General features: G+C 34.1%; 2 protein-coding genes across 2 annotated transcripts in view; both read left to right on the forward strand.

Moving 5' to 3' along the window:
* Positions 1-17,853, forward strand: part of LOC127559508 (transport and Golgi organization protein 1 homolog) — a 23,406-nt gene extending 5,553 nt beyond the window's left edge. Inside the window, exons 2-6 of the mRNA XM_051993344.1 lie at positions 524-657; positions 4,911-4,997; positions 10,152-13,017; positions 14,658-14,936; positions 17,739-17,853. Coding sequence (XP_051849304.1) covers positions 524-657; positions 4,911-4,997; positions 10,152-13,017; positions 14,658-14,936; positions 17,739-17,764 — 3,392 coding nt within the window. The 3' untranslated portion in view covers positions 17,765-17,853. The remainder of the gene's footprint in view (positions 1-523; positions 658-4,910; positions 4,998-10,151; positions 13,018-14,657; positions 14,937-17,738) is intronic.
* The window catches only part of LOC127559509 (transport and Golgi organization protein 1 homolog), a 39,939-nt gene continuing 38,207 nt past the window's right edge, over positions 17,836-19,567 (forward strand). Inside the window, exon 1 of the mRNA XM_051993345.1 lies at positions 17,836-17,860. Coding sequence (XP_051849305.1) covers positions 17,851-17,860 — 10 coding nt within the window. The 5' untranslated portion in view covers positions 17,836-17,850. The remainder of the gene's footprint in view (positions 17,861-19,567) is intronic.

Here is a 19,567-nt window from a genome sequence, read left to right on the forward strand (position 1 = left end):
TAGTAGAAATTTTGTCCATTTATAAGTAGTGTGCCTTATTGTAGTTGAAGATAATTATTCTTTGAGACTCCTGTTCTCTTCACAGCTCAGTTATCAATTCTTTGTGTTCTTTCTGTGGCCTTATTTGACCTCTTTATATCTTAATTTATCCATCTGTGAAATGAACATTTTTATAGACATAAAATGGGAAAGTCCACTTATTAGAGTATTTAAACAGAGAACTAAGAATACTGTTCAAATCATTTAATTTCTCCAGGTTTCATTGCCATCCATCCACGGAAAGGAATTAGCACCCACTAATGTAAACCTGTCCACCTATAAAGAGTTGTTATGAATGGTTTAAACAAAAAGCAGTCCAACCTCAAGTACTACTCAGAATCTATTGAAGGTGATACTACCTACAAATAGAAAACAATTCATGTCTACAAAAAGTTCTCAGATTCCCCATGGGACATAAATATAAGTAGAAGTGTGAAATAAAGGACAATTAGTGATGCTTGGACCTTATCTTTCTTCTCTATAGTGCTGATGTACCGGGGTAGAGCTCTGCAGGATTTCACAGGTCCAGACTGTCGCTTTGTAAATTTCAAAAAAGGGGAAGCTGTGTATGTCTATTACAAGTTAGTAGGAAGATCACCTGAACTTTGGGCTGGAAGTGTAAGTAATATTTAGCGTATTTTCTTTTTTTTTTCTTTCCTTTTTAATTGTATTATACCATTGTCATTCAATAACCACATCTCTCTCTCTTGGAATTCTTGTTTATGTTTCTGACAAATGTATAATCTTGTTTCAGGACTTTGTAAGTCATGAATATTCCATAAGTATTTTAAGGTTAAGGTGACTAAAAACTTGCAGATAAGTTCCTTAAGTGCATTGAGAAATAACAAATTCTTTAAATTTGCCAGTAGTATTAACTTTAAAAAGTTAAGAAGGTAAATCTATGTAGTGTTTCAGGATGTGCAAGTTTAAGTAATTGATTTCTTTATCTTTGCATTCCCTTATATACTGACAGCTAATATTTGTTTATGAAAGGCCTAGAGGACCTGGGAACTTGTGGCACATAATTATCTGTGTTATTAATAGGTTGTGTCATTGGAGAGCGTTCAGCATCATTAAATGGGGGAAGGGATAGGGAAGAAGGAAAATTTGACTTTCATCATCTTTTTCGTGGTCCTTTTTTTCTCTTCAAACAACCTTTAATTGATTTTGTAATTAACTTATTTTCTGCTATTTCTCCCCCTTTCGCCATCACAATTTCTCTTCTTTCTATTCCTGCCTCTTCTTAATGTCTTCTGCTAGACTCTGTCCACAGGTACGCATTTTATGAGTTAACTGGTTAGTTTTAATTAGACATGGCTAATCCATCAAATTGCATGAGTATTTTTTAAAAAATAGATTTGGGAAAATTATCAAAAAGAGATGTTTCTGACTAAAAAGAATATTTGTGAGTCCTCTAATTTCTTTTTTTTTTTTTTTTAATAGTATGGTGGTTGAGAGTTTAATAGTTTTTCCATACTGGAAATGTTCTTAGTACCGTTTAAAACTCTCCTTACTCCAAAAGTTTAAAAACTTGAGAAAAAACCAAATACTAATAGAAAAGTTTCTTCAGGAAGCAGTAGGTATAATAAAAAAAATTAGAATCCTGGGTCTAGGTTCTTGAGAAGTATTCTGATCTAACTTTTCCCAGCTTCTAAGGAGTAATTCATTTAAATTAATATGTATAAAAATCTATTCCATTTAAGATTCACAAGAAGGAAATTCAGAATAATTGTTCCAAACTGTTTTGGCATTATGCTAGATTTGTAGTTAGAGGATGAGTCCCAATCCCATTTCATCCATGAAGCCTTTCTTGATAACCGAATCCCAAATTTGTTTGGTATTTGTCATATACTGTCTTCTTGTGTAGTTATTTGTGTACATATCTGATCTTTCTGGCTAGATTTGAAATTCGTGGAGAACAAGATATCGTATTCATATATCCCTTACATAGTGATTTCAGCATAAAAGATTTGTTAAATGAATAATTATTTGAGTATGCATAGCATTTTTACTGGGACACTGAAGAATGAGGACTATAGATGCCTTTGAGAAGTTCTCAAGTCTGTTTTCTGCCTCCATGTCTTTTGACAAATGATCTTTGGTGGCAAATTATGTAGTTGAGAGTTTCATGTATGAGAGTACAGTCAAAAAGTGGCTACATTGTATTCCATATGTAGGTGGTAGAAAAAGGGATTCATTTAAATCCAATAAGTACTTATTTGATAAGTTCCTATTATCTTTTAGCACATGATTAAGATCATATATTTCTAAGCTCTATTATATACTTGTTAGTTATTCTGTAATTTACAGTCATTTCTGTTTTAGGTAGAAAACTTGATGGTCTTCTTCTCCCAGATTTATTTATTTATTTAGGTTTTGTTTGTTTATTTGACTAGGTAAGAGAGGAGATTCTTTGCCTCAGTTGCTATCTAACTTTAATCAACAAATGAGTTCAACCTCAGGCAAACCTGAGACCTATTAAAATCTTAGCTTAAAAAGGCCAAGGTCTCCCATTGCATTCAGGCATATCTCTAGTTGTCCTGATATAAGTATCTTGCCATTGAACCTAGATGACTTTGGAGGGAAAGGTGAGGCAGGTGACTTTGCTCAGTCCTCCTTCACTTAAATCCCATTCAGTTGCATGAACTAGCATCACCTCCCTGATGTCATGGTCCTCTTTGAGAACAAAGGACAAATAGCAATAACTGTAGGGTATAAGAGAAGAATAAGACATAATCATTTGCCCTCAAAAGCTTATAGCTGTACATGAAATAGTCAAAGAGAAATATTGTAGTTAACTGCCCACTATGGGGAAGAAAGATTTTGGTTTTAGGAGTTGAGAATGGAAAGATCATGGTGAACTGAAATAATTGGAGTAGGTTTTGTAGAGAAAGTCCCCAGAAAAATTATTTGGATGGAACTTTAGCTAAATATTCTGTCTTCTAGATTTAAACTTTTTTATAATTGTCACCTGTATGACTTCAGGCAAATCACTCTACATCTTTAGAACCCAGTTTCTTGATCTGAAAAATTAAGGAGATAAGTCTAGGTATTCCTTAAGCTCTTCTTTGGCTGTAAAATCTAATACTCTTGTGATTCCTATCTTCTGTCAGTAGAGAGAAGCCAGCATGAGTTCCTACCATTCTAACAGACCATGCTTCCCTGACTAACTCACCATTTGTGTTTTTAAAACCAAAATATTTCTTTCCCTTAAATTTCATTTTATACCTATAGGTTCCTCAAAGGATATTTGTAGGAATCATGCTACTGTTTGCAGAAACCTAAACTTTAATAGATTATTTTCAAACAAGACTCTTCTTCATTCAATCATATCAGGTTATTTGTTTTCTTGCTCTTTCTAGTATACCTCCTTCACTCTCAGAATTAATGTTACTCACCCACTCATTTGTTGCTTAACATTTTATAGAATAGCTTGAAAGAGTTAGGCTTATTTGTCTAGAATTTGGTTTAGAAGATGCCTAGTAAGCTTTGTTAAGGAAAACTTTCTATTTCTAATACAGCTTTGGAAAGGAAATAAAACAATGACATTGAGAGAAATTCAGAATGTGATGCCTATAAACTTAGTTACACATTTCACCATACCTCTCAATTTTATCCTAATAGTAGCTTCTGCTTAATTCTGGTGCTTTCCCTCTGTTGATTATCTCCATTTTATCTTGTCACAAGCTTGTTTGCATGCATAGTTATTTATACATTTTCTTCCCTATTTGTGTGTGAGAGAAAGAAAGAGAGCAGGGACTGTCTTTTTACTTTCTTTGTATCTCTAGCACTTAGCACAATGCCTGCTACATAATAGGCACTTAATAAATGTTTATTGACTAAGTTGAACATTATTTTTTCTATGTTAGCAAAATTATACAGTCTCTAATTCCATTTGGTATTTTTGAGAAAGATTATACCACCTAGTATATAAACGTAGCATTTGCTATTGTCCATGCTTATGCTCTAGTGGTAAATATTAAGCATTCCTCTTTGTTTAAGAACTTTTTTCCTTTCTAGAAGTACTTCCTCCTTCCTTATTTTTCCTATTATCATTAAAACTTCTTACCCAGACAAGTGAAATTTGCTTTTCCTTACATTACAGATGTATAAAGCTGAAAGATATCATACATACTTTTCTAGTCCTCTTTTTGGCAGATTACTACTGTAGACTTTAGTTTCCTTAAGTGATTAAGTGGTAGTAGAAGTTATTTAGTAGAAGAATTTGAATTAGAAACCAAGTCTTTAATTGCTAGCTATGATCTCTTTCCATTGCTTTTATTGTCTTTGCTTCTTTCATTTCATAAAAACTATACAATTTTTTCCATAAAAAAATGTAGATTGTTTAAAAGTTTTCAGAGTAATGCTTGGGTCTCTTCTTTTTTTTTTTTCTTCCTATTCTGAGGCCTTTATGGGGAGATATGTTAGAAACTGTGACTTTAATGAACCATCTGTTAATTTTTTATTGATTATCTAATCTTTATAACAGCATTCCAGGAGTAATGTTGACTTTTAGGCAGTTGTCAGATATTACTAATGAGATTATTGTAGTAGAATATTTAACTAGTTGGTTATAAAATGACTATTTCCCTTGTGTGTGTGTGTGTGTGTGTTTGTGTGTATGTGTGAGAGAGAGAGAGAGAGAGAGAGAGAGAGAGAGAGAATGTAAGAGAGAGAGAAAGAGACAGAGACATAAATATATATGTCTCCTCTAGTGACTATGCAGCAAGCTACTTTTGATGTAGCTACTAAAAGATATTTATATGTCTATGGAAAGGACATGTGACAGTTTTTCTAACTATCACACATTTGCGATTTTCTTTTTGCAGAATTACTGATAATTTCCTCGTTTTGTTCATTCTTTTGGATAGGTTGGCAGTGTTTTTGGGTACTTTCCAAAGGACTTAATTGAAGTAAATCATCAATATTCTGAACAAGAACTAGAACTACCAACAGATGTAAGTAGTGAGTTTTTTTTTTTTTTTGGTTGTTCTTAATTTATAATTATTCATTATCAATTATTCTGCTCAGTGGGTTTTAAAAGGCCGTGGGTAGTTATTTTCAGTTTAAAAGTAAAAAATCTAATAGTCTTTGCATCAAATTTTAATTTGTTCCAGAACACGTTGTTATATAGAGAATTTTGAAGACAAAAGGACATATTAAATAAAATCTTTGAGACATAAAAGATTTTCAGACAGCTGGATGGCCTGTGGATTCTTTCCTTTACATCAGGAATTTCATTTAATTCAACAAGCATATGTTAGGTTTTCTAGGTATCCGGTGCTTTGCCTAGGTAATATTAAGGCTCATGTAAGACCATTTTGGGGGTGGGGGAGGCAGTTGGTTAAGTGCTTTATTCAGGGTACCAATTAGTAAGAGTCTGAGGTAGGATTTAAACTCATGTCCTCCTGACTCCAGAGCCAGTGCTCCATCAATCATACCCCAAACTGCCTTTGTTAGCCCATTTTTGCAAGTAAATTCGCAAATTGGTAGGTTGGTCCATTAAAAATTATTTTTCTCTTATAAGTCCCTCCTTTCAATCTGTGAACTGCATAGTGTAGGCCCTTATCTCTTCACATCTTGACAATTTTATCAACCTTGACTCTCGTCCATAGGTGTTCCTAAAGTGCAAGTCTATCATGTCAGTAAACTCCAGACTTGATGTCATCTCTAGAAGCAAATATAAAATCCTCTGATTTTTAAGTCCCTCAGACTCTGGCCTCTTTCTACTTCTCCATCTTTTTATAGTTTCCTCTCCTCTGGGTACTCTGCTCTCTGTTGATGCTGGACTTTGCATCCTTTGCAGAAGATGCTCCATTTCTAGACCTTAAACACTTTCAGTGGTTGTCCCTCAGTACCTCAGAACTCTTTTTCTCCTTATCTCCGTTTGCTGGCATCCCTAATTTCCTTAAAGTCTCAGTTAAAATCCTACTTTCTGCAAGTAACCTCTTGGACCTCCTCGATCTTAATGTCTTTCCTTTGAGCTATCCCCAATTTATCTTTCTGTCTTGTCTGTACATCACTCTTTGCATGCTGTCTATTATACTCTGAGCTCCTAGATGGCAGGGACTTGTTTTTCCTTTCTTTGGATCCCTAGTGCTTAGCATAATGCCTGACACATTTGTTGACCCACTTAAATTGAGTGTTAAATGATGGACTTCAATGGTATTTCAAAATTAGACTAATTCGTTTTTTTTTTAATAACTTTTTTATTGACAGAACCCATGCCAGGGTAATTTTTTTACAGCATTATCCCTTGCACTTACTTCTGTTCTGATTTTTCCCCTCCCTCCCTCCACCCCCTCCCCCAGATGGCAAGCAGTCTTTTACATGTTAAATAGGTTACAGTATATCCTAGATACAATATATGTGTGCAGAACCGAACAGTTCTCTTTTTGCACAGAGAGAATTGGATTCAGAAGGTATAAATAACCCGGGAAGAAAAACAAAAATACAAGCAATTTATATTCATTTCCCAGTGTTCTTTCTTTGGGTGTAGCTGCTTCTGTCCATCCTTGATCAATTGAAACTGAATTAGCTCTCTTTATCGAAGAGGTCCACTTCCATCAGAATACATCCTCAAACAGTATTGTCGTTGAGGTATATAATGATCTCCTGGTTCTGCTCATTTCACTTAGCATCAGTTCATATAAGTCTTGCCAGTCCTCTCTGTATTCATCCTGCTGGTCATTCCTTACAGAACAATAATATTCCATAACGTTCATATGCCACAATTTACTCAACCATTCTCCAATTGATGGGCATCCATTCAATTTCCAGTTTCTAGCCACTACAAACAGGGCTGCCACAAATATTTTGGCACATACAGGTCCCTTTCCCTTCTTTAGTATCTCTTTAGGATATAGGCCCAGTAGAAACACTACTGGATCAAAGGATATGCACAATTTGATAACTTTTTGAGCATATCTCTTCAACAGTGAGATGAACCAAATCAGTTCCAATTGATCAGTAATGAACAGAACCAGCTATACTCAGCAAAAGAACACTGGGAAATGAGTGTAGATGACAACATAGCATTTATACTGTTATTGTTTGCTTGCATTTTTGTTTTTCTTCCAGGTTATTTTTACCTTCTTTCTAAATCCGATTTTTCTTAAGTAGCAAGATAACAATAAGTATGTATACATATTGTATTTAACATATACTTTAACATATTTAACATGTATGGGACTACCTGCCATCTAGGGGAGAAGGTGGAGGGAAGGAGGGGAAAAGTTGGAACAGGTGGTTTTGTAAGGGTCAATGTTGAAAAATTATCCATGCATATGTTTTGTAAACAAAAAGATATAATAAAAAAATAACTTCCCCCCACTAAAAAAAAAACTTTTTGAGCATAGTTCCAAATTGCCCTCCAGAATGGCTGGATGTGTTCACAATTCCGCCAACAATGTATCAGTATCCCTGTTTTCCCACATCCCCCCCAACATTCTGCATTATCTTTCCCTGTCATTCTAGCCAATCTGACAGGTGTGTAGTGGTATTTCAGAGTTGAAAATTAGACTAATTCAACATTAAAGTGAAAAACACATGCTCCAAGTCTACTCCCTTATACTTGAAGTAAGAAGGCTCTTCAGAGCCAGGATGGCAACTCCACTGAGAGCACTTACTAGATCCAGAGGATGTGCATTCTATCATTATTGTCAGTGAATATCAATTTGTCAGCCCTATTTAATGAGCTTTTAGAAAGGGGTGTTTATTTACTGAAGTGTGGTGTATATAGAATTGCCATGTAGGGAGAACAGTTATCACCAAACTGTTTTCTCAAGTATGACATACTTTCCCATGAATACAGTGTTAAAGGGAAAGCCAGTCTAACCAGAGAACGAAAGATCTTTGAAGAGCTGAATCTATGTCTAGGCTGTCCTTGGCTCTTGATAGAGACATTGAAGTAAGTTTATTTAGAATTGCAGCTAGGATAGTATTGGGAAAATGGGAAGTTTTCCAGACCCTGACATTTATGAAGTTATCTTCTGATCAAGGAGTTGGGAAGAAACTTGAGACCCAAGTTTTAGGCCTCAGCTGTGCTGCTACAAATTAGTTTCTTCTTAGGAGTTTAGTTGAAATACTGTTTCATCCCCTTTTGATCAAATCTCTCTAGTCCTGAACCAGCATTCTGGTTTTATATAAGTCCCACAAAGTACCACCAAGTTTTCTCAGTCAGCTTATGTAATCATCAAGAGTTTTTTCCATACTTAGTCTAAAGCCTTTAATTGACTGATTGGAGAAGAAACAGATAAAGTATCGGGAGATAACATTTTATCTCTTACTTTCAATGGGTTAGGTTAATTTTACTGACTTTCTCAACCCTTGTTTTTTCAAAAGTAAGTATTAACTGTGATTTGAGTGACACTGAATATTTAGTAGATTCAGGAGAAGGAAACAGAAAAGAGTTTTGGAATTGAAACGCCTTGTTCTTCAGTGAATTAAAGCATCATGACTTCTTGCGTAAATTATAATATAATGTAGTTTCCTCCTACTAATTAACTTTTCTAGAATTGCTACAGAACTTAAAAGCTAGTAGTACTAGCTGTGTGACCCTGGGCAAGTCTAAGTGACCCCAATTGCCTCAGCAAAAAAAAAAAAAGCTGGTAGTATTAACCTATGGCAAAATCTTGGCAGAGATAGCAGTATGGATGGGGGCTTTGAATTGTTTTCATGTTACTTTTTCCAGTCTTGTGGGTATTTTAATTGACCTTTATTGCAATAACTGCCCTACTTGTAATTTCATGGCAGTTCTATATTTAAATGTGATACAGGCAGTCTGTAGGTCATAGAGACATGATCTGGGCAGACTGTTTTGTCAAGCAGTTTCAGGCTTGTCAGAATATAATAGAATGGTTTAATTTGCAGTGAGAGGAACAACTGATCCAGCATTGTTTCTTATGCACACGACCAGTTGTTAATTGAAGCCATTAACTTTGCAACATCAAAATAAAGCACCTCCAATTTAATTCAACATAGACTCTTTTGCTTGGTGACTTAAGTGCAGAGAGGAGAATTTAGAAAAACAAATTGGCAAACTTGGTTCATTTGTAGGGATTTGGAAGAGGACAAAGATTTATATACTATACAGATTTATCCTGTGTATACATCATGAGTACTTTCTTTGAGAAAAGGAATGATTTAATAGATAGGAAACAAATCATTTCTGGTATGGGAGTCTTTCTGAATCAATTGTTTATATATTCAGATCACCAGCTTGTTTGAGCCAAGATCAAATTTAATACAAAGCTAAAACAAAGAATAAAAATTAAAAAAAAAGACACCTTAAAGCTAATGAATTAACTGAAATTTTCTTTGTGTGTGATTGATTTAAACCTAATACTTGCTCACTTTTTTATTTAGTTAGGGTAACAATAGCATGGACAAAATAAAATCCACAAATAAACATGAAAATTCATTTAAAATAAATATAAATGTTTCCGGGTTACTTTAAGATAGATTTCTCAACAAATCTCACTTTCTAAATCTTATTAACATAATTAAGTAGAAAAGAACTTATAATATGACTCATTATTTCTTTTTATTTTAAATTCCTTATGTAGTCTGTATCCCAATAAAATGTCCTTTAAGTCAACAATAACATACTTGTTATTCCTAGGGAACCTAGGGAAAATAAGGAATAATAGGTTCTATTGAGTTCTAACATAAAGTAGAAGATATGCAAGCATATTTAAGAAGATAAGTTGATAAGGAAGTTAGTTTCTCAGGTTTTTTTGGGTCATGAAGTAGTTTGATTATTTTGTTTGAAGGGAATTCCTAGACCATTAGATGATTTAGTTTGAAGGGAATTCCTAGATCATCAGATGTAGCTATTTTTAAATGAGTATACAAAATTCATTTGAAAATGAATCATTGATAAGTCACCGAATATGTGTAACCAAGAGTTGACTGTATTATAATACTTAGAGTATGTGTTAAACACAGTGGATAGAGCACTGGCCATGAAGCCAGGAGGACTTGAGTTCAAATCCAGCCTCTGACACTTAATATTTCCTAGCTGTGTGATCATGGGTAAGTCATTTAACTCTAGTTGCCACAGCACAAAAAAAAATTTTTTTAGTGTGACACAACATTTTCTTTCCTTTCAGGAAACAGATTTTGTTTGTTTTGATGGAGGACTGGATGATTTTGACAACTATAATATTGAAGATCTTTTAGGATTTTTGGGAGAAACTGTGAGAGGCAAAGGGGAAGATGAATTGAACACTTCCGGAACTGAAAACTCTGAGAAACTTACAGAAGAAACAGAAGAGGAGAATCCTAAGGAAGTCAATATTGAAGAATCTCTTGAGATATCCAAGGATGACAATAATGAACCTGAAACATCGGTGGATAGCAAAATTCTTGCAAATTCAGAAGAAAATAGCTTACTTTCTGAAAACACTAAGAATCTAGAGGGAGAATTTGAAACACATAGGGCCCCCATCCATGTAAATAGTCATGCAGATAATCCTCAGGGAAATCAACCCTCCCTTGAGCCTTTAGAAGAAATGCTACAAGACAAATTAAAAGTGTCAGAAAATGAGAATTCAAGGAACATTAATATTTCTCAGCTTTCTAAGGACTGGGAGGAGATTGATGCTTATAAACTTTTGAAGAAGGAAATTAATTTAGATTTGAAAACCAAATTTGGCTCAACTGCAGATGCACTTGTATCGGATGATGAAACAACTAGGCTTGTTACTTCATTAGAAGAGGAGTTTGATGAGGAATTGGACACTGATGATTCCAAAGTTGAGGAAGAGGATAAAGGTAGTTTTGATGAACCACCATTACTAACTTTTACAAATGGAGAAGATAGGAAAATTGAAGAGAAATATTCAACAGGTGAAAATTTGTATACTGAAGGAGATACTGATGAAATAGCTCAGCCCAGCGTTGGTGAAAAAAATGACAAAAATATACTGAAAACCTTAGGAGATACTATTTTCTCTATTGTTGGTGGAGGCGAAACAGAAAAAGATGCCACATATTTGGATGATTTTGATTTAGATGAAGAAAAGGTAGAGGATAAGGAAAAAGTCCTGACTGGTAAATGGGAAGAAGATAGCGATAGCCCTGTAACAACTCATGACAAAAGCTTAGAAGATACCCTTGAAATTGGCACAGTGATTGAAGTTAAGGAAAAAAGAGAGATAATACAACCATTCAAGGAAGAATTCATGGAGAAGGGAATGGAATTAGGAGATGAGGACATTTCTATAAAAAGTTCTACTCATGAAATTGACCTTATGCATAATAATCTTGCTGAAATGAGAGAAGACACCTTAAAATCACCCCTTAATTACATGAAAGGTGACCTAAAAGAAACTATTACTCATCAGATTACAAAAGGGGAGCTTCCTGAGGAGAAATCTGGAGAAAAGGTTTTAGATGACAACTTTGAGAGTGATCTTGTACATAAAACATTCTGGAAGAAAATGAAAGAGAAAAATACTGAACAGAAATCTCTAAGTATTAAATCATTGCTAGAAGATGAACAACAAAATGCATCCAAAGGAAATGTGGACATAAGCAATATTTCAGAAAATGAACAAGAACAGGAAACGTTTCCAATAAAGATGCAAGGAAAGGAATCCACCCAGCCAGCTCTGCTTAAAATTCAAAATCATATCAACATTTCTTCTATAGATAAAATTTATTTACCAGAAAAAAAGGTGGAGGAGAATCTGATGTTGGAAGAAAATTTACTGGGCCAACAGGATAAAGATATGGAAACTGAAATTAGCAAGCAGCTGGATGAAAAGATCAAGCATTCTGAAAGAGAGATTCAAGATCAACTTTCCAAAGATGAAAGCAAAGAAATGGAGAACACACAAAAAAAGGACAAAGATATTCTTAAGGATGGAGAAACAAATGACTTCAAAGAAAATATAGGCCAACAACCCCTTATCATGGAGACAACACAGTTGCAGAGAGAAAAGGCAGAAGCTGAAGATGATGACTTCCACACAGCTGAGGACTTGTTAGAAGATGAAAATGCTATAAGTGCTGCTGCCAGTGGCCAGAGCAGTAGGATAAATGTTGATGTGCAAATGAAAGAAAAAGCTACTTCAGAAGTCCCAAATCTGCTTTATGCCACAGAAGACACCAAAGAAAAAACAAGTATGATTTTGGAAGCTGAGGGAGTAGATAAAAGCTCGCAAGGATCAGGTGAGACTATGCCCAAAGGGGTTATTGCAAAGATTGAAGAATCTATTAAAATCACTCTAGGGCTGCAAGAGAAGGATCCCCTTGAGAAAGATGAAAAACCCATATCCTCTGCTGTTAGTGACTCTTTTGGCAAGGATGAAAATCAGGCTGAAGATTTAGTTGAGGAGCTTGATTATTTTGAAAAAGAAGATGGTCTGGAAAACAAAAAAGACTTCAGTTACACAGAAAGGTCTTGGCCCGATGATTTCTCCCAAGAAGACCTTGAATACTCACAAAATTTTATTGATACAGAAAGCCAAACAAATCAGCAATCTGATTCTGCAGAGCTTGAAGATAATCTGCTCTATAAAAAAGCTCTTAAATTAGAATATAGTGATACAGTAAAGCAACTGCCTATCATTAAGGGCTTTCTTGATGAAGAACAAGTAGAAAGATTAGAAAAGTACCTTGGGTCAGAGAATGTCCTGCACCTGGAATCCACATTCCATGACATGGAAAGTAAGCTAGCATTTGCTCAAAAGGAGAGCCTGCCATATAATATGGAAAAAGCACTGGACGATGTCTTTCACTCTTCAATGTCAAATATCCTTGAGATGGTGGAGAAAATGTTAGATTCAAAAGTGGCAGAAAACAAGGAGCTGGGCATGAAAGAGATGGACACATTTGATGAAGAGGTTACTCTGCTGAATGATATTCAGGACCTGATCTTTTTTGTCAGATACAAACACCCTTTGGTAGAAGAGAGTGTACCCCTAGCAGCTGCTGCGCCTCCAGAAGACAGTTCTAAGGTCCCTCTTGCAGGTAAAATACAAATCTCTTTTCTTCCTGAGTTAGCCTGGTTGATAAAAGTATGGTTATGCCCTTTCTCAAATCCAGTGCAAGGCAGGTATATTTTTCTGGGCTAGTTATATGAGAACAGCTTGGTCCATATAGGAGAGTATGACATTTCAGTATTCTAGAACTAGCTGTCCATTTCCCTCTCTTTAACCCAGAATTCTCTCTTATTTCAGCAGCAATTGGGTATTATTGTTCAAATATAAAAGGTTTTTTTTAAAATTTTTTTTTATTATAGCTTTTTACATATAAAACATATGCATGGGTAATTTTTCAATATTGACCCTTGCAAAACCTTCTGTTCCAACTTTTCCCTTCCCTCCCTCCACCCTCTTCTCTAGATGGCAGGTAGTCTCATACATGTTAAATATGTTAAAGTATATTTAAATACAATATATGTATACACATCAAGTATAAGTTTTATTGATGACTTTTATTTTTAACCACAGTCATCTCTAGATGACTCGTTCTTCCAAATTGAATCCTTTATTATGGCAACAACAAAGTTAAGCAAAGTAAACAAAAACACTGACCATTTCTGACAATATATACAACATTCTTCCCTAGTAGTCTTCCATCTTTCTGTCAAGAGGAGAGATTGTTTTTACTAGTGATAATAATTAATTTTTGTATTGTACTTTACATTTTGGAAAGCACATTACTCACAACAAATGTGTAGTACAATTTATCATTCTCATTTTACAGATGTGGAAACTTAAAGGTTAGAAGCTAACAAAACTTCTTAGGCATTCCATCTTCCTGAGTTTCCTCATCAGTTTCCTCATCTGTAAGATGAGGAGTGGACTAAATGCCCTTTAAAGTTTCTTCCAGCTCTATATCTTTGAGCCTTTTAAGATTTTTTTTTTTTTTGCCTTTTTTTTTTTCGAGAGACAATCAGGGTTAAGTAACTTGGCCAGCATCACACAGCAAGTGTTAATTGTCTAAGGCTGGATTAGAACTCAGATTTTTCTGATTCCAGAAATGAAACTTGGCTCTATTGACTTGAAATTCACTTTTTATTTTGCTGTATTATATCTCCAGCATGGTATTACTATTCTCAATGGTAAAGATAATTAAGTTACTGAGGTATAGTAAATATATTTTCCAAAAAATACTATCAATAAATAATTAAATGCAGTGCTTTGATTGATTTATGCTTTTAAACCTTGTTTTTAAATAAGCATAGAGTGTCCTCAATAATTTAAGTTGTTTTTAATCTACTAAGCTTTTAGGAGAGTGAAAAAAATTCTAAAAGTGCTATTTGTAAGCATAGGAATAAGTTTTAAAGCATTTTTTGAATACTTAGGATAATAAAGCAGAATAATGTATCAATTGAGGATCCAGAGATCAAATTATATGCATATTCAGGGAGATACTGAGAACTCCCTGTGTTCAAATACATGATTATGTTCAGTCCTAACTTTCCCAGGAAGAAATTTATTTCATATAATAGCATAAGTAACAAATGAGCATATTTGGAGATAGAGTGACATAGCCACAAATATTTAATTTTAACAGGTAAGTAATAAACTTTATGTAAATCTACAAGGTATTTGGAATCATATACTATGGCTTGTTATACAACAACATAAATATGGAAATTTTAGTATTTCCCGTAGACCCAAAAACAGAACCCAAAAGAGACCAGGGAAGAAAGTTTTCAGTGAATGAAGGAGATACATTTGCACCAGAGGAAAACAAGAGGCCACCAGAGAGCATAGAAATAAAAGTTCATACAGTAGAAGTACCCGAGGAAGATATAGACATCTCAGAAAAGGCTGATCTTTTGGATTCGGGAGAGATCAAAGATGTTGGTGACTCACAAGATGGACTACTAGTCAAAGAGTCCTCACAAGATCAAAGTATTGGGGAAGATTTGGCTAGAGGTAAGGTTTGCTCATTTTTCTTGAAAAAATGCTATTCCATGTACATCACAGACAAGATTTTCTTGGTGAGTGTAGTAAAATGATTTTGTTGTCAAAGTGAGACAAAATTCAATGAATATGTTGGACATTTTTTAAGCTTGTTTTTTTATTTTTAGTTTTCAACACTCACTTTTATAAGATTTTGAATTCCAAATTTTTTTTTCCTTCTTCCCTATTCTTTCCCCTCCCAATATGGCAAACAATTTGATATAGGTTATACATGTGCATTCACATTAAACATTGCTACATTAATCATGTTGTGAAAGAAAAATCAGAACAAAAGGGGGGAAAGACCACAAGAAAGAAAAAACAGAAAAGTGAAAATAGTATGACTTGAGCTGCATTCAGACTCCATAGTTCTTTTTCTGGATATGAATATAGTTCTTTTTCTGGATATGAATGGTATTTTCCATCATGAGTCTTTTGGAATTGTTTTGGATTCTTGTATTGCTGAAGAGGGGCTAAGTCTAACATAACTGATTATCACATAATACTGCTATCATGTTGTATATGTCTATAAAGAGTATGAGAAACTATCATTCATGCCCCAATTTAAGACAATTTTATATTTTAAAAAAAACTGAATTAAAATGGATCTTGATTAAGATCTTAAGTTCTAAAATTATTACTTGATTATTGGTTAATTTAGCTATAACAATCTATGAAACACATAAAAATATAAAATAACCATCTCTCCTGTGTGGTCTTTTGCATTTGCAGTAAAGGTGGCAAGAGTGATAAAAGAGAGCAGAGGTTGCAAAGAATTATTAGGTTTTTTAAAAATATCTCTAAATATTTGTATTTGTGGATTATTTGAAATGTAAGAGCCTTGTCCTGTGACTGAGAAGACTTACTGCTAGAGGTGTACTGGGTCATAATATTTTTCACAATCTCTCTCTACATGAAAGCAGAAGACAAAAAATTGACATAAAATGGTTACAGATTTTACTTGAAGAGACAAGCAAAATTACCTGCAAAGTCCTGATGTTTTTATACATTTTGTTTCTCAATGTTTGTGATGCAAACATTTATTAAAAAAAAGACTTATCATAAAGATAATTTCAGTCTATTGGGCTAAATTGAGTTTTAGACTATAAAAGAGGAGAAGTTTTAGAAAGATTTCAATAAGGGCCTCCATATTAACTTAGTATGTATGTAAATACACAGATTGAATGAATATGGAGGATTTATTGGAAGACATGAATAAGAATCACATAGGATATGTGATTAAAAATAATACGTAGCTAACACTTTTATAGCAGCTTTTGTGTGCCCAGGTACTATGCTAAGCACTCTGCAGATATTAAATTCTTTGATTTTCACTGAAAACCCTGGAAGAGGTGTTTTTTATCTCCATTTTACAAATGAGGAAACTCAGGCAAGTAGAAATTAAGTGACTTGTCTAGAATCACACAACCATAGTAAGAGTCTGAGGCCAGATTTGAACTCAGGTCTGCTTGACTTCAGATCCAGTGTTTCTATTCACTGTGCCACCTAGCACTGTCTCATCTGTATGCCTAAATCTGCATGTGATGAGTTGCAGTCTGCACCATTGGAAAGGTAATGGATCCATCTAAGGATTGAAGAATTTGTGTTGCAGCAGAATCATTTATTTTACAAAAAAGATTAATCAAAGAGTTCTTTTAAATAGCAGACTTTTCTTACACAATAATACTTTTTGATGCCTTTTTTTGATTCAACATATACATTTTTCTATCAAAAAGTGTATGCTTCTGATGAAGATTTTTTTTAATTGCAGGTTTATTGGGCAGGCACCATTATCTTCCTTGCATAATCTCTATTTAGTTTACATAGTTAATGTTTATGCATTTTGATCATTCATATGAAGAATATTTAAAAGAATGGATTTGTAGAGTGCTCTGAAAACCATAAGGTACCATAAAAATGTTAGCTATTATTCATCATCCTAAAATGATATTGGCTTGGGAACAATGTATTTGTGTGAACAGAGATAAATTCTTATTGAGCAGTTCATATTTTTAATAAATCCTTATCAAATGAATAATTAATGTTGAATTCTCTCTAACACCCAAACTCTTGAGAATGTTGTGAACTTTGAAAAATTGAAGAAGTATAAATTCACTTAAAAAAATAGAAAATCCAAATTTGTCATACCCCCACGAAAAATTCAAGCTTGTTCTATGTAGCTTTGTAATTTTTAATTTCTAACTAAAGGATCTTCATAAAACAGTTCACTTTAAGGTTCATTTGAATAGTGAAGTCTACTGAATTTATTAAGTGGATTTATATTTAAAAATTCAATTCACACAACAGTTTTCAGAAGTTTAGCTGTGAAAAATGAGATTTAATAGGAAAAGAGAAATTAATATCTTGTCACTGATATAGTCTAATCAGTTATTCTTTTTAAAAATTGTAATTTTTGTGTATATGCTATGGTTCAAGGTTGAGACGTATCGATGTGCAAGATAAAACTTTAGGACTATCTCAGATATGTAGATAGTTTTGAAAATTCATTTGAAATTACTTTATCTTACATATGTTAAGGGCTTCTTATATACAAAGTACTACCTAAGTACCAAAGATAATGAAGACAAAATTAAACAGTCTTTGTGTTTAGTAAACTTACATTCTGGGGGAGGATGGTTGGAGGGAGACATATGCTACATAAATATTATAATACAATGTAGGGAGAGATGGGAAAACAATGGTGAGATAAGACACATTCATCTAGGAAGGTAAATTTTTCCTCATTCAAAGAAGAACACTTCTTCCTCCTTCCAGGGCAGGGATCAGGGAAGACTAAATAGAGCATGTGGCACTTGAGCTGAGAAAGATGAGGGATCTAAAAGTTGGAGATGAGTAGAGTTACCAGCATGGAAGACTACCTGTGCAAATGCACAAAGGTTGGTGTTAGCATGTCAAGTCTGGGTAATAGCTAGTAGTCCAATTTGGCTAAAATATACATTTGGTAAAGAAGTAATTTAATATTTCTGCCTAAGGCAGATTGGAAGTCCCTAAGTGTCAAGATAAGGATTTTGCATTTTATTCTAGTCAATTTAGGAACCTCTGAAGGTTTCTCATCTGTGAAGAATCTGAGCATCTCAGAGCAGCAATCCCTAAAGGTGTCTGTGGGCTTTTAGATGGAAAAGATGAGCAATAAAAAGTAACTATTTCTCATTAAATGAAGGTTGATACAATTGGTTCTTGTCATTCACAGTAGTTACATTCCATAAAGTTACTGTGAACACTAAATTAATGAATACTGAACCATTGCTCCTGGGGGGATGATATATACAGAGTTAGATTTTTAGCAAGTCTATGGTCACAACATTTACTGTAGTACTTTCAGGAGTAGCCTCATGTACACATCAGTGAATTTCCTCTTCCTTTTTCTGGGTGTTGCTCTATTGTTGATTTGTTAACATTAAACTCTCAGCCAACAACATTATATCCTATGACTGAATGAAGCTTTTTAACACAGATTTTTCCCTGTAAGGCACATTCCAGTCTTCTTGGGCTTAAGAACACTAGATAGCACTTCAGCAGTGTGCTTGGAGATCATTTTAAACAGCAAAGACCATGCCCCCCCAAAAAAGCTCAAAAATGAAAAAAAAAAAGGGTAGATTTCAAAAAGGACACTTGTTCACTGAAACAAAAAGGTAGAGTATCCCCTTGTTCTGTCTCAGCTGGAAATGCATACATCAAGAACTCAAATTCTTTGCTGCTCTGTGCATGTCCATTAATCACTGCAAAAGCATCACCAGTGTTGGTTTTGGAGTAACAAATTTTAGAAAACAGGAGAATTCAAAAATATGGAATTCACAAATCATGAGAATCTACTGTAATTGTTATCTTTAACAATTAGAGACTTTTTGTCACCTCAAGCAATTTTTGAGGTGATTAGGTAGAAAGGGAGAAAAAGGGACAGGATGCCATAATTGGATAATTCTGGAGGTCAGGACGACAAAAGTTCTGCTTAGGGGCTTGGAATTTAACTTAGGCCTTTAAGTGGTTTTTAACCTTTTGAATCCTTCAACAAGAATTTTGGCAATTCTAGTTATTACAGAATCTCAGAGAACAAGAAAATAAATGAGAAGTGGGACTGGGAGATTATTTATTAAGATATCTAAGAAAACACAGCAAAACAAAACATAACTGAACTTGAACAGTTTAATTTGGCTCATCAATTAAGAAATAAATAAAATTAGTTTCTTTCTCCTATCTTCTCCTTCATCTCATGTTTTAAGAATCACTAGTATTTACAGAAAATCTATTTTTTAAAATTTGCTTTAAAAATATCACTTCCATTTTCAAATATATCCCTCCCCCCACCCTAGTGAATACTACTTTGTGTAGCAAATGAAAAAGAAAAGGGGAGAAAAAAAGCAATTCAGCAAAACTAAGTGACACATGGACCAATTTTTGCTTTATACATAAAAGATCCATATTCATGGTTTACTAGTTCTTTGAAGAAGGGAGTAGTCAAAACAATCTTAGTCTAAGTGTAGGATCACTTATGGGCAGGCAGTTTAGGTGGCACAGTGAATAGAGTACTAGACCCAGAGTCTTGAAAACTTAACTTTGTGAGTTCAAATCTGGCCTCAGATCCT

The sequence above is a fragment of the Antechinus flavipes genome, chromosome 4 (genome assembly GCF_016432865.1).
Source record: "Antechinus flavipes isolate AdamAnt ecotype Samford, QLD, Australia chromosome 4, AdamAnt_v2, whole genome shotgun sequence".
Taxonomy (NCBI): Eukaryota; Metazoa; Chordata; class Mammalia; order Dasyuromorphia; family Dasyuridae; genus Antechinus; species Antechinus flavipes.